The 11,973-nt window shown below is 36.0% G+C and overlaps 1 protein-coding gene across 4 annotated transcripts in view; it reads left to right on the forward strand.

Annotated features, from left to right (window-relative positions):
- The window catches only part of LOC111452610 (vacuolar protein sorting-associated protein 51 homolog), a 15,669-nt gene extending 4,079 nt beyond the window's left edge, over positions 1-11,590 (forward strand). For 2 of the 4 annotated variants that reach the window (XM_023093415.1, XM_023093417.1), the window contains exons 2-21: positions 84-380; positions 883-1,022; positions 2,546-2,600; positions 2,698-2,805; positions 3,457-3,555; positions 3,691-3,768; positions 5,493-5,570; positions 5,807-5,956; positions 6,508-6,608; positions 6,748-6,815; positions 7,552-7,625; positions 7,811-7,877; positions 7,982-8,097; positions 8,706-8,972; positions 9,169-9,285; positions 9,897-9,968; positions 10,048-10,098; positions 10,224-10,451; positions 10,531-10,707; positions 11,034-11,590. In XM_023093415.1, the coding sequence (XP_022949183.1) occupies positions 198-380; positions 883-1,022; positions 2,546-2,600; positions 2,698-2,805; positions 3,457-3,555; positions 3,691-3,768; positions 5,493-5,570; positions 5,807-5,956; positions 6,508-6,608; positions 6,748-6,815; positions 7,552-7,625; positions 7,811-7,877; positions 7,982-8,097; positions 8,706-8,972; positions 9,169-9,285; positions 9,897-9,968; positions 10,048-10,098; positions 10,224-10,451; positions 10,531-10,707; positions 11,034-11,153 (2,349 nt within the window). In that variant the 5' untranslated portion in view covers positions 84-197 and the 3' untranslated portion in view covers positions 11,154-11,590. The remainder of the gene's footprint in view (positions 1-83; positions 381-882; positions 1,023-2,545; positions 2,601-2,697; positions 2,806-3,456; positions 3,556-3,690; positions 3,769-5,492; positions 5,571-5,806; positions 5,957-6,507; positions 6,609-6,747; positions 6,816-7,551; positions 7,626-7,810; positions 7,878-7,981; positions 8,098-8,705; positions 8,973-9,168; positions 9,286-9,896; positions 9,969-10,047; positions 10,099-10,223; positions 10,452-10,530; positions 10,708-11,033) is intronic. The other 2 variants (XM_023093418.1, XM_023093414.1) reach the window with 2 other exon arrangements.
- The last annotated feature ends 383 nt before the right edge of the window (positions 11,591-11,973 follow it).

Genomic DNA, 11,973 nt, shown 5'->3' on the forward strand with positions numbered 1-11,973 from the left:
TTTTTTTTTTTTTTTTTTTTTTCTATAAAACCTTTGTTTCTTACTAAAAAAACTGAATAATACCATGCCATTTGTGAATGCAGTAGCAGGATAGGCTTAAAATATAAACAGAAGATAACTGCCAGAGCCAGGATCATCTATCCAGAATAATAGACGTTAATTGGAAGAGCTTACAAGGAGGAAGCAGGACAAAAGAAATGGAGATTGAAGATGTTCCAATGGATGAAAAAGCTAAGAGGATGAGGGATCTGCTTTCTAGCTTCTACTCCCCTGATGCCTCAATGTCTGGCTCATCCACCGGTTCGTCTAATAGATATGCTTCTCCTTTAGAAACCATCAACACCACCTCATTTAATCCCGATCAATATATGAGCATTCTGGTACGTCCTAGGCCCCATCTCATTTTTTACTTCCTTTCATTTCTAATTACTCTGTTAAGGATATTTGTGCAAATTTCAGTTTTCTTTAAGAAGTATTTTATTAATATTATTAAGCTTTACTGTGAAATACCCAAGAAATTCCTCATTCTCCTATCACCAACAGTAGTATATGCACTAAAGGTCGGCTGAAAGATTAGAAGATTCTGATCATTATAACATAGAATACACCAAGTAAAATAGTGGGGTTCAACATGAAATTATCACAATTATCAGAAAAATATGTTGCCAATAATGTATTCTTCATCCAAACTATCAGCTATGATTCTTTTATTATTTAGTTTGTGGACTTGTTGAAGTCCCATTTCTAGTGAAGATATTGAAAGGGAGTTCAAGGAATCCTTGTATTACTATAACTTGATATATGTCGGTAGTTTGAACTTCATTGTTGGTTGTAAAATCCAGATTTTTTTATTCATTTATTCTAATGTGCCATGCAATATAGGTGCAAAAGGCGAATTTGGAGGGGCTTCTCCAAAGACATGTTGAAATGGCTGCCGAAATAAAGAATCTTGACACTGATCTTCAAATGTTGGTTTATGAAAATTACAATAAATTCATCAGTGCAACTGATACAATTAAAAGGTTGATAATTTTTTCTTCCCCCACGATTATGAAGCTGATTGCCAATTGCCATATGTGATACGTGAATGTTAAGTTTGTGAAATTGCGACAAATTTATGTAGTTAGTTTATGGATAACGTTGGGCTTATGATACGAGGTGCCAAGTGACAGAAATTCAAAGTTGTGTACAACAACAGGTTGGATAAGTCCCTCCTAGGTGATTTGATGAGCTTGGCAATCTCTGTTTGAGCTCTCACATCTCAGTAACCTCCCATTTCCTTAACATCCTCTCGTAATTATGACACTAACTGATAACCAATAAGCTTCTTCCTCCGAGATTCTTACTTGACTCTCCAACATACTCTAACCAGCCTATATGGCTAACATACATTCCTGACACTGTCTGCTACTTAATTATCATATTGTTCTCACTTCTCCAGACAACGAATACAGAATTTAATTTTTCAAGATTCTCCTTGGTGGCCATAATGGCTTAATTGTCCAAACTTGTAGAAAAAGAATGCTTTGGCCACAATGATTTTACTACCTCCTCTGAAGGCATTCGTTTGTTTGAGAGTAATTGCAATGGCTTTTCCTAGAGTCTCTGCAAGGTACTCATTCAGCTATTTTCCAACAGAGGCTTGATTTTCTCTCTCTATTCTTCTCTGGATTTTTTCTATTTGCATAAAATTTTGGCTCAATGGCAGCATCTCCTCCTTCCCAGGTTTTTTTTTTCTTGATTAGGCAGGGTTATGAATCCTCTTGCTAACTTTTTGGAACCCCCAATTTCTGTGAGTGATGCTGTTCGAAACAAATCATATTTTCCTCCATGCACAACTTTTCAGCTGAAAAAGGCAATTCTTCAACAGCTTCACTTAGAAGATACAAATAACTATAAGTTCAAGTCTATCCTTGGGCTTGTCGTCTTTGATTAGGTTCCATTGAACCTTCATCATTGAGCCCTCTGTCATGCCCTTTGAAATGTGATGTTCCTTCTTCTGTCCCGAGTTTTTCCAACCATGCAAAATCCGGTTTAAATCATGTCTGATGGCAACACTAACATTTTATTGACCCAACCTCAAAATTAGTTTACCTATCCCCCAATTTAGCTTCACCTTAACTTGAAAAAATCACGAGCACTAGAGATCTGTGAAGATCTTCACCTAATTTGACTGAACTGCAGCTAGTAAAACTAGATTTCTAGTCTTATCCCATATTCTCCCCTCGTCTTACCACCATTTTACTTTATTCTGGTCTCCTTATGATGCCCAAATCTGGGTAACAAACTTCTTCGTCCTGCTTACCAACCTGGTTATGCCTTAACCAAGAGGTGAATGTCCCCAACCCCACTTGTTGAACTAAAAAAAAACCTTCTTCCTCCTAGTTAGGAATCTAACAGACTCTAATTAACCTAGATATCTCTCAGTTTACTTTATCCGATTTTATTTTTTCTCTCTTTCCCTCTTAATGCCTATTGTGTTTCCATATTTGATGAAGTAGATTCATATTCTTTACTTAATACACATGAAATTCTGTTTTGCCAGGATGAATAATAATATCGTGGGGATGGAGACAAACATGGAACAACTCCTTGAGAAAGTATAGGATGTTCTTATTTAAATGGATGAATTCAGAATCTTTACGTTTCTTAAGCAATATATGAAGGGATTACCATTCATATTGCAAATTGTTGCAGATACTGTCAGTGCAGTCTAGAAGTGATGGAGTCAATACTTCTCTCTTTGAAAAAAGAGAGCACATTGAGAAATTGCATAGAACGCGGAACCTTCTCCGTAAAGTTCAGGTACTAAAAGTATAGGACATTTGGTGGTGAATTCTAGTGGCTCTGGGTTTTTCCATGCATTCTCTCCTTACATTTTCTCATTCTATATTTGGTGATGAATTTAATAGTTATTCTTATTCTTTTATAGTACTTTTAGTAGTTCCTATGCCTGTTATGTTCCTTGGATTGCTTAAAAGTGGTATTCAAGCTCTTATTTTTTAAACTTTAGCTGTGGCCTATATAGGCAAATCCATTGAGGCTCATCATTGATTGGTTTTTAAAATAGACTTTTTTTTCTTTTTAGCTTAGACCAAGACATTGTATACATGACTCAAGAGAATCCACTTAGGGAACATAAATATTTGACTCTAAGTTAAAAAGTAAGATGCCATTCAATGTTGGTGCCTCTCATTGGCTTATTAAGAAATTAAGCAAACGAAGAAAACAGGCTTGCAAAACCCGTATTATTTTCTAGTCTGTTGTACTGGTGTTGTGGTGCTTTTAGAAGTTAATGTAGATGTACGTTACTATTGAACAGAATGTGATAGTTTATTTTATTTTATTGTCAGCTGTTTTTGTACTATTTATTTTCTTATATTCTTATGTGAGTTTCGGCATGTGGCTGTAAGAGCTTCTCTTATTCTTTCTTCTCTATAAATGATTCATGAACAGTTCATATATGATCTACCTGCTAGACTTGGAAAGTGCATCAAAACAGAAGCCTATGCTGATGCAGTCAGATTCTATACCGGAGCCATGCCAATATTTAAGGTGACTTTTTGGCCTTTGCTCCATCCCAAAAAATGGGGTGCATAAATCATAATGCAATTCCAACTTTTGTATGGGACTTAGTTCTTCCGTAATCTCGGTATAAGTCCAAAATAATCTTTGTTATATGTTTGGTAGGCATATGGAGACTCATCATTCCAAGATTGCAAGCGAGCGTCAGAAGAAGCAATAGCAATAGTTCTGAAAAAATTGCAGGTATATTTACATTACATTTTAGTCGTGGGCTTCTGGCTAAATGCTAGTGATTCTATCATTCTATAATGGAGGCCCATGTGTTACCTTTTTCCCTTCTCTTGGAAACATTCCTCAGTTATTCTATCATTCCTGAATTGCAAAACATTCCTCAGTTATTCTATCATTCCTGAATTGCATACACGCTATAAGAGAGGGAATGGAGAGAGTATGGACACTTCAATCCCCCAGTTTTTTTTCTCAGTTAAGTCCCTGTTCTTTCACGCTAACTGGCACAAAATTTTGTTTGAACAAAGAAATCTATACAGCTCTTTGGAAAGAGAAGGAACCCGAAAAGGTGATTCTCCCCAAGACTGTGCCTTGAAGGAGCTAATACGACTGACAATTTTTTTTTTTAAAAAGGCCCTAACTTCTTCATCCTTTACTCAACCTGGTGTATCATTTGAAGAGGGTTGGGTGCTCTCATAGCATGAAGTGCTCGAACTGCCTCCATCTAAGCTTCAATTCCTCCTGGATGTGGTTGTTTGCTAGAATGAATTTGGTCTAGGTGCTTTTCAGACATTTGTTTGGAAGGAAAGGCAATCGTTTATTGATGAGTGCAGTAAACTCAGTGTTATGGTGTCTAGTGGGATTGTTCAACAATAGAAAAAGTGAAGTCCTTGATTTTGAAAATGTTCACCGTTCATCTTGATATTTTATTGATTTTGTTCAAGGAAACTTGAATTTCATTGATGAAATTAATTTACTAAAAAGGGAGGAAGAGGCCTCCCAATCGCCACTTGGAATACAGAAGAACATTTCTACCTGGCCAAGGGTATTGAGGCTATACTCAGAAAAAGGATGCATGCATCTATACCACTACAGCACCAAAAAAGAATAAAATTTGAAAATGAGTCAAAGGATTCAATGGCGCCAGTGTAGGTGCAGTTGTCCCTCTCCGGCCATAATTTCCATAAGAAAACTCTGATGCATCCAAAGAACCTCATTTTCTTTTTTGAAAGAGTGCCCCCACGAGAATATATGAACGAAGGTCCTTTTAATAGGGAGGGCTATGCTACAATTGAGGACTCCCAGAAAGGACCAGTATTTGTAAGTGAAGGGACAGCAAATGTATATGGCTTTGCAATTCATTCTCTCCGTAGCACATGCTTTGCCAATTTGGTGAAAGGGAAATGTAGGGTAGGGGCTTCTTGATGTTCACTTTCAGAATTCTGTTGTAATTGTTCTCCCTTTGTAGTTAAGTTAAACTGTGGGGTGTTTTAGACTCTTGCAAGACGATGCATATTCTTGTTTGTAACTTCTCACTAAATCAATGAAACTTTTTTTTCCTTAAAAAATTTGATTGATTTCTAAAAGAGTTATCGGCCCAGAGCTTCTGACTGGACTAGTTTTATTTGCAAACTACTCAGGCGAGATGATAATAGAAAAGACATACTGTGCTGCCCCTGGACATTCCAAATTGTAACTTAATGAGGCAATTGGACTTGGATTCTCTCAATGCGTGCAATGACATGTTTTATTTAGTTGGCTTGTACTACAACGATGCACTTTTTTAAGGAAAAAATTAAGTATTCGTATGTAATGAATTATCCAGAATTTGAGGGTCACTTTAGCTACTATATTCTTACAATATCATGTACCTTAACGTTTATAATATTGCTAAATCGCTTGGATGTGCTTTTTACTGGTCAAAATAGTCTACATATGATTGAGCGATATGCCTTCAGGAAAAGCTATTCTCAGATTCAGAATCCATACAGACGAGAGCGGAGGCTGCAGTGCTTCTTAAGCAGCTAGATTTCCCGGTTTGTACTTCAATATTTCTTATCTGCAATAGAACAGTATTATGGCCATGCAATGCAATTAATGAGTGGAAATTTTCTCAAGGTCGTATGTTGATTTATCAAAAACTGATATCTTGTTCTTTAACATCTATTATGGCCATCTTGTAGCACTTGTGGCAAGTGAAACATGTAGAAAATTGTATACTCATCAATTTTCTAAAATGCAGTAATATGATGGTTTGGCAATATATTGACAGGTGGACAGTTTAAAGGCAAAGTTGCTTGAAAAGTTGGAACAATCGACATTGGATCTTCAGCTTAATGCTGATGATTTGAGTAGTGGGTTGTTAATTGCCTCACCAAAAGAGAGAAATGATTCTGAGTCAGCTTATGGTGCTGCACATGAGGTAAGCTAACTTCTAGTTGTCGCAGGTAACTGTGTAGTATATTTTATTTTTATGAAGCCATCCACCAAAAGGCTGAATTGAAGGACCGGTGGATTAAGCGTCAGACAACAAAGTAGAGAAATATTACCCTCTATTCAATTCAATAAGTATCTATATATTGTAGCTCCTCTGGTTCATTGGTTGTCGGGAAGTATACCTTATCTTCCCTTCTTTTGCTTTCATTTATTTTTTGGTTTATTAGATGTTTTCATATTAAAATGAATAAATATTTTAAATTAAATTGAAAAATAAAAACTGAAATAAATAGTAAGTAGAAACATGAGTTTTTTGCTTTGGTATCCAACATTGTAGAGTAACGGAGTTTTCATTTTGTTTGTGCACTGGCCAGCACCTGATTATAACAAGCTCTCTATTTCTTAAATATGTACTTCGTTATTCATATCTATTGCAGACATTTCGTTCTTTCTAGAATATTAAAGAAATGCAATCACTTCTGGATGCAGTTAGCTGTAAGACTATTGACGGCATTTCTCTTATTTTTTCTTCATTAGGCATCTGTTCGGGAGTTTGCAGAGGCAGTCCGAGCTTATCGTGTAATATTTGCAGATTCAGATATGCAACTGATAAAACTTGCTCAGGATTTGGTTACCAAGTACTTGATCTTCCTTGGTTTTTGTTCTTTTAACCATGTTAAAATATAAGTTCAATTATTACTGGTTGATGTACCTACAATTTGGCTGCAAGGATCGATTTAGTCATGAAGGTTTTTTTTCCTTCTTTTTCTTATTCAGGCATTTTGATGCTGCTGAGCAATTTATCAAGAAACAGATTTTTGCAGCAGATCTTCTCCGTGTGTTTGGTAAGTTATATGAGTTAGTGTTTTACACCTATCCTCTATGATAAACTTTTCCAGAGATGAACTTTTCATTGTATATGAAAAGAAAAGAAAAGATAAAGCTCAAGGATACAGTTTCCATACAGGGGAGAAAAAGTGTAAAATAAAAACATAGTGATATAACTGCATCTCAATGAAGACAAATGCCATTAAAATCATAACTATCAAACAACGAAAAAGAAAAATTAATCTTGGTCAAATCAAAGCATTCCCTCCAAGTTATGAATTTCTGCGAAAGTCTGGTAATCATTATGATAACTTTAACGGATCAACCCAAATGAAATGAGGTTTGGAGCATAAAACTCTTGAGATTGTTATCTTCAACGTATCCATTTGTATATATTTTTTAGCTTTATCGATTTGTGCTCTTTTCTGAAATGTTGTTCTAGAAACACCATATTTTGATAATTTGCATTCACGTGCAATTACCTATAGGAAGTTATAAGCCTTTTTCTCCATTAGGCGCTGGCTTCACTTTTTCACTTTTGTTGATCTTCACTTCAGTATCTTAGGTTTGCTAGTTTGATTTGATTTTCAAAATATCCGGCCATTTTTTAATCAGAATCTTCCCCCTAGAGAGGATTTTCTTTATAAAACGGGACTACTGTTGGCATTTGTCATGTTTGGACACTAAACTATATCAAACTTTTGTGGAAAAATTATAGCTGTAAATTCTTAAAACTGTTTTAATTTATTGCAGGGATTATATGGACAGATGTGCTTTTACTTGGAGAAGTATTGAATGATGCATGTCTTCATGATTATTCCTTGAAGGTCTTATTTTCTATAATGTTTTCACTTGCAATAATTTTGATCCATTTTTTCATTTTGTTGACCTCTTCCCGTACAAAAATAATTGCACTTCCCCTATTATTTATCACAAGGATAGATGTCCGAATAAGGGAAGGAGGAAGTTTAATTTTGAACTTGACTTTGAACTTTTCTTATGTAATATTCAGGCTGCCCAGGTTGCTGTCAAACAGTACGTCACATGCACATTCTCTCGTCTCCTGCAAAACATCTCAGGTCTCCTACAGTCTTCAAGATTTTTTTTTTTTTTTTTTTTCAGAAAACGCATCTGTGTCCTTTGGGCTCTAAAAGTTTGAGTTAAATTACATTTGCATTGACAGATGCACTCACACGAGTTCATACTAGGAAAAAGGAGGACGTTCAAGAGTACTCCTTGCAGCTTGCACTGGAGGCCGGCAAGAAGGCAGTGCTTCAGGGCAGCATGGATGTTTTGCTAGTAATATATGAAAACTCCTTGAACTCTGATACTCTTTTCTTGAAGAAGTCACTGATAATTTTTTTTTTTAATATTTATTTATTTATTTATTTATTTCGTCGTTTTTGAAGTACTAGTATGAATTTTGTTGGCATTGCTATGAAAACTAACCCATATCTACTAATTGTATGAAAACTCATTGAACTTTGATTATCTTTTCTTGTAGAAACTATCAATGATCTTAATATCACTTTTGAAGTACTAGTCTGAATTTTGTTGGCCTTATGTGAAAACTGGGGGCCTATTACATTTATTCTCTCATCTTAAAGAAATTACCCGTGATCTTATTTATCATTTTTGAAGTACTAGAATGAAGTTACAACCTTTCTTGAACAGGATCTATTGTATAGGTTGTTCATCTGTATTCTCCATTTCTGAAGTACTAGTATGAAGTTTGTAGGTATCATGTGAAAACCATCCCACTTCCTATCAAGTAGTACAAGTTTTTGAGTTTATTGAATTTGGTTTGGTATCTTTCGTTTCAGTTGAGCTATTAATTGCATTGACAGTTCTTAACTATCATTCATTTACTTGACAGTTTTTAACTATCATTCATTTACTCGTTTCAGGACTTCCGCCTGCTTCTTGAAAATCAATCGGGCCTAATCATTAACCAGAGGGACTCAATTGTTGATTGGGTTCAAGAAGGATTTCAGGACTTCTTCAGGGCACTTGTTGATCGTTTCATGTTGCTTTCAGGAAAAAATAATTCTTATAGTCAAAGTCAAGTTTTGACTGAGGCAACCCAAGCGGATAAAGTTGTTGCTGGGCTTGTGTTGGTGCTTGCTCAAATTTCAATATTTATCGAACAAACTGCCATCCATAGAATCACGGAGGCAAGGCATCATTCTAATTCTTTTAATTTATTCTCTAGCAGTTTGAAGTAGCATGATAAGTTTTGAATCCTATTCTCAAAAAGGTTTTTAAGCTCACTAAAGAACGATACTTTATACATGTTATTAGGTGGTCTTGTACCTGTGTATTCTATGAATTCTCATGGAAACTCTCAAGTTTATATTGTATTCGTTTCAGGAAATAGCGGCTTCTTTTTCTGGTGGTGGCGTTCGGGGTTATGAATACGGTCCTGCCTTTGTACCAGCAGAAATTTGCCGAATGTTTAGAGCTGCTGGTGAAAAGTTTCTACACCTTGTATGGCTCAGATTTCTGTCATTCCTATTATGCTGCTAAGAAATATTTCAAGCTTGCATTGCATGCTAGTTATAATGGAACAAATTGGATGAGTATTATAGTAAAAGTACTATTAACAATCCAGAATTTCTCATTGTATAATGTCTAGGGCATTATTTCATTTGCCTTTGTTTTTCTTGGAGTCCTTGTTACTGCAAAATCTCATGGATGGTAGACCCATCTTTGGAGGATTCGTTCTCTGTTCCTGCGGCTGAGAAGCTGTTTTGTTCTTAGCTTGGCGCACTTGCTTCCCCCCTTGGCTTTGTTTTCGCTCCGCTTAGAATCTCGGTTTTTGATGTAGTTGCAATTTTCCTTTTCATACTCTTTAAGCATGTTGCTGATTGTTTTTGCCTTGAACAGGTACAAAGTCAGTGTGTTAATGTTATGTTTGGGTTAACTTGCTCACTTAGACCGAACTTTTCCATATATTATAACCGTATCTCTAGATTTTGTTTAGAAGAATCTTATTGTAACGTGTTTTGCTGCAATTAAGTATAAGAATTATAATTGCAACCATCTATTAGTGCATTCACTTGGTGAATCACGGTTACTAACTTTTTGTCATCTCTCAGTATATAAATATGAGAAGCCAGAGGATATCAGTTCTTTTAACAAAGAGGTTTAGAACGCCAAATTGGGTTAAGGTGAGTTTTACACTATTTTATTACTTTTACTATTACTCAATTCTCTTACTTTTCTTTTCTTTTCTTATCTTCTCCACAGCACAAGGAGCCCAGAGAAGTTCACATGTTTGTCGATTTATTCCTTCAAGAGGTTAGTGCTATTGTTTTCATGTTACTGTGATGCTGTTATGTTATGAACAAATGAACAGGCGACTTTTGAAGCCTACAAATTGAGTGTAACTCTTAACCTTTTTTTTTTTTTTTTTCCTGCATCAGTTGGAGGCAGTGGGAAGTGAAGTTAGACAGATTTTACTACAAGGAACTCGTAAGCATCGTCGGACTAACAGCAATGGAAGCACCACTTCATCGCGGAGCGGTCCGCTCCGAGAGGAAAAGTTGAATAAAACAAATGCACAAAGGGCTCGGAGCCAGCTGTTGGAATCCCATCTAGCAAAGTTATTTAAGCAAAAGATAGAGATTTTTACTAGAGTCGAGTTCACTCAGGTACCATGGCAAATTCCTTTCTTGAGCAATTCCTGATTCCAAAATCAGACAGCTTTTAAACTTTTTCTTGTAATTGCAGGGATCTGTTGTAACAACTGCTGTGAAACTTTCCCTTAAAACTTTACAAGAATTCGTCCGACTCCAGACTTATAACCGAAGCGGGTTCCAGCAAATTCAGTTGGATATGCAGTTCCTGAGGACTCCTCTGAAGGAAATTGCAGATGATGAAGCAGCTATTGACTTTTTGCTTGATGAGGTAACTTGGAAAACTTTGCTAGACATTCTACACTTGAAACTCCTTTTCCTATTCTCTGTTAACTTCCCTGATTTGCACTTGATTACTATTTTCAGTCACTTTCGAGCTATAGACCACAGATACTATTTTAGGCAGAGTTTCCGTGTCAGACACGTGTGGGACACGGATAAGTCTGGACACGCTCCGGGCACACGTCTATTTAGAACTTGACGTATTGTTGTGTCTGTGTCCTTGTCCTATATCTGTATCCCTGCTTCATAGCTTTTTAGTTTTTGCAGTTTTAATTTTTACAAGAAATAACCACCCAGAAATCTGTTCTTGTGCAGGTGATAGTCGCAGCGTCCGAGCGTTGTCTCGACCCCATTCCTTTGGAGCCTCCCATCTTAGACAAACTCATACAAGCAAAACTGGCAAAGGCAAGAGATCAGAATTCAATATCTCCATGAACGTTCATACCAAAATGGAGGAAGTTGGTCTTTGTTAATAGACTGCATCATCATCGCCAACTGATATTTCCATAGACTTGAAAATGGAAAATTCTCAACTGTGCTTCGTTCTCGATTTTCGAGCCACCGATTCATTCTTGTAAGTAGGTAAATGGTTGTTTTTTATGGAAACACATTTAGAATGTGGTGTTCTCACCATGGCTGCCATGCTTGCACTGGCATTATGAGCAGCAGAAGATCACAAGTTCACTAGCATAGCATAGCATAGCAGGAATGTCAAATTTGATTAGCTCCATTGTGGGGTGCTGAGGTTTTGGTACAGTCGGCTTAAAATGATGTTCTCTGCTGTTGCATTGCATCCATCTTGTTTGAACATGGATGCACCACTTTATTAATTTGATACACAATGAATTTTCTTTTGAGAATTATGGGGAGTGGGTCTCACGTCGGCTAATTTAGGGAATGATCTTAAGAAATAATCAGAAGTTATTGGTAATGAGGCCTTTTGGATAAGCTCAAAACAAAGCCACGAGAGCTTATACTCAAAGTGGACAACATCATACTATCATGGAGAGTCGTGATTCCGAACATTTTCACTCTCCTTTCAACTTTCAACATTTGATTTTGATTTTGATTTTTTTTATTTTTATTTCTTTCCCACTGCCTTAAACATAGATAAGTTTTTCAAAATTTTAAGCTTTATATGCATTTGTGATATATTTATCACATACGAATATTACAAGATTCATAAGAAATTAAATTCACAAAAGAACGATAAGAATTCAGAGTAGCAAAAAAAAAAAAAAAAAAAAGATGCAGA

This window comes from Cucurbita moschata, unplaced genomic scaffold (assembly GCF_002738365.1).
Source record: "Cucurbita moschata cultivar Rifu unplaced genomic scaffold, Cmos_1.0 Cmo_Scf00014, whole genome shotgun sequence".
NCBI lineage: Eukaryota > Viridiplantae > Streptophyta > Magnoliopsida > Cucurbitales > Cucurbitaceae > Cucurbita > Cucurbita moschata.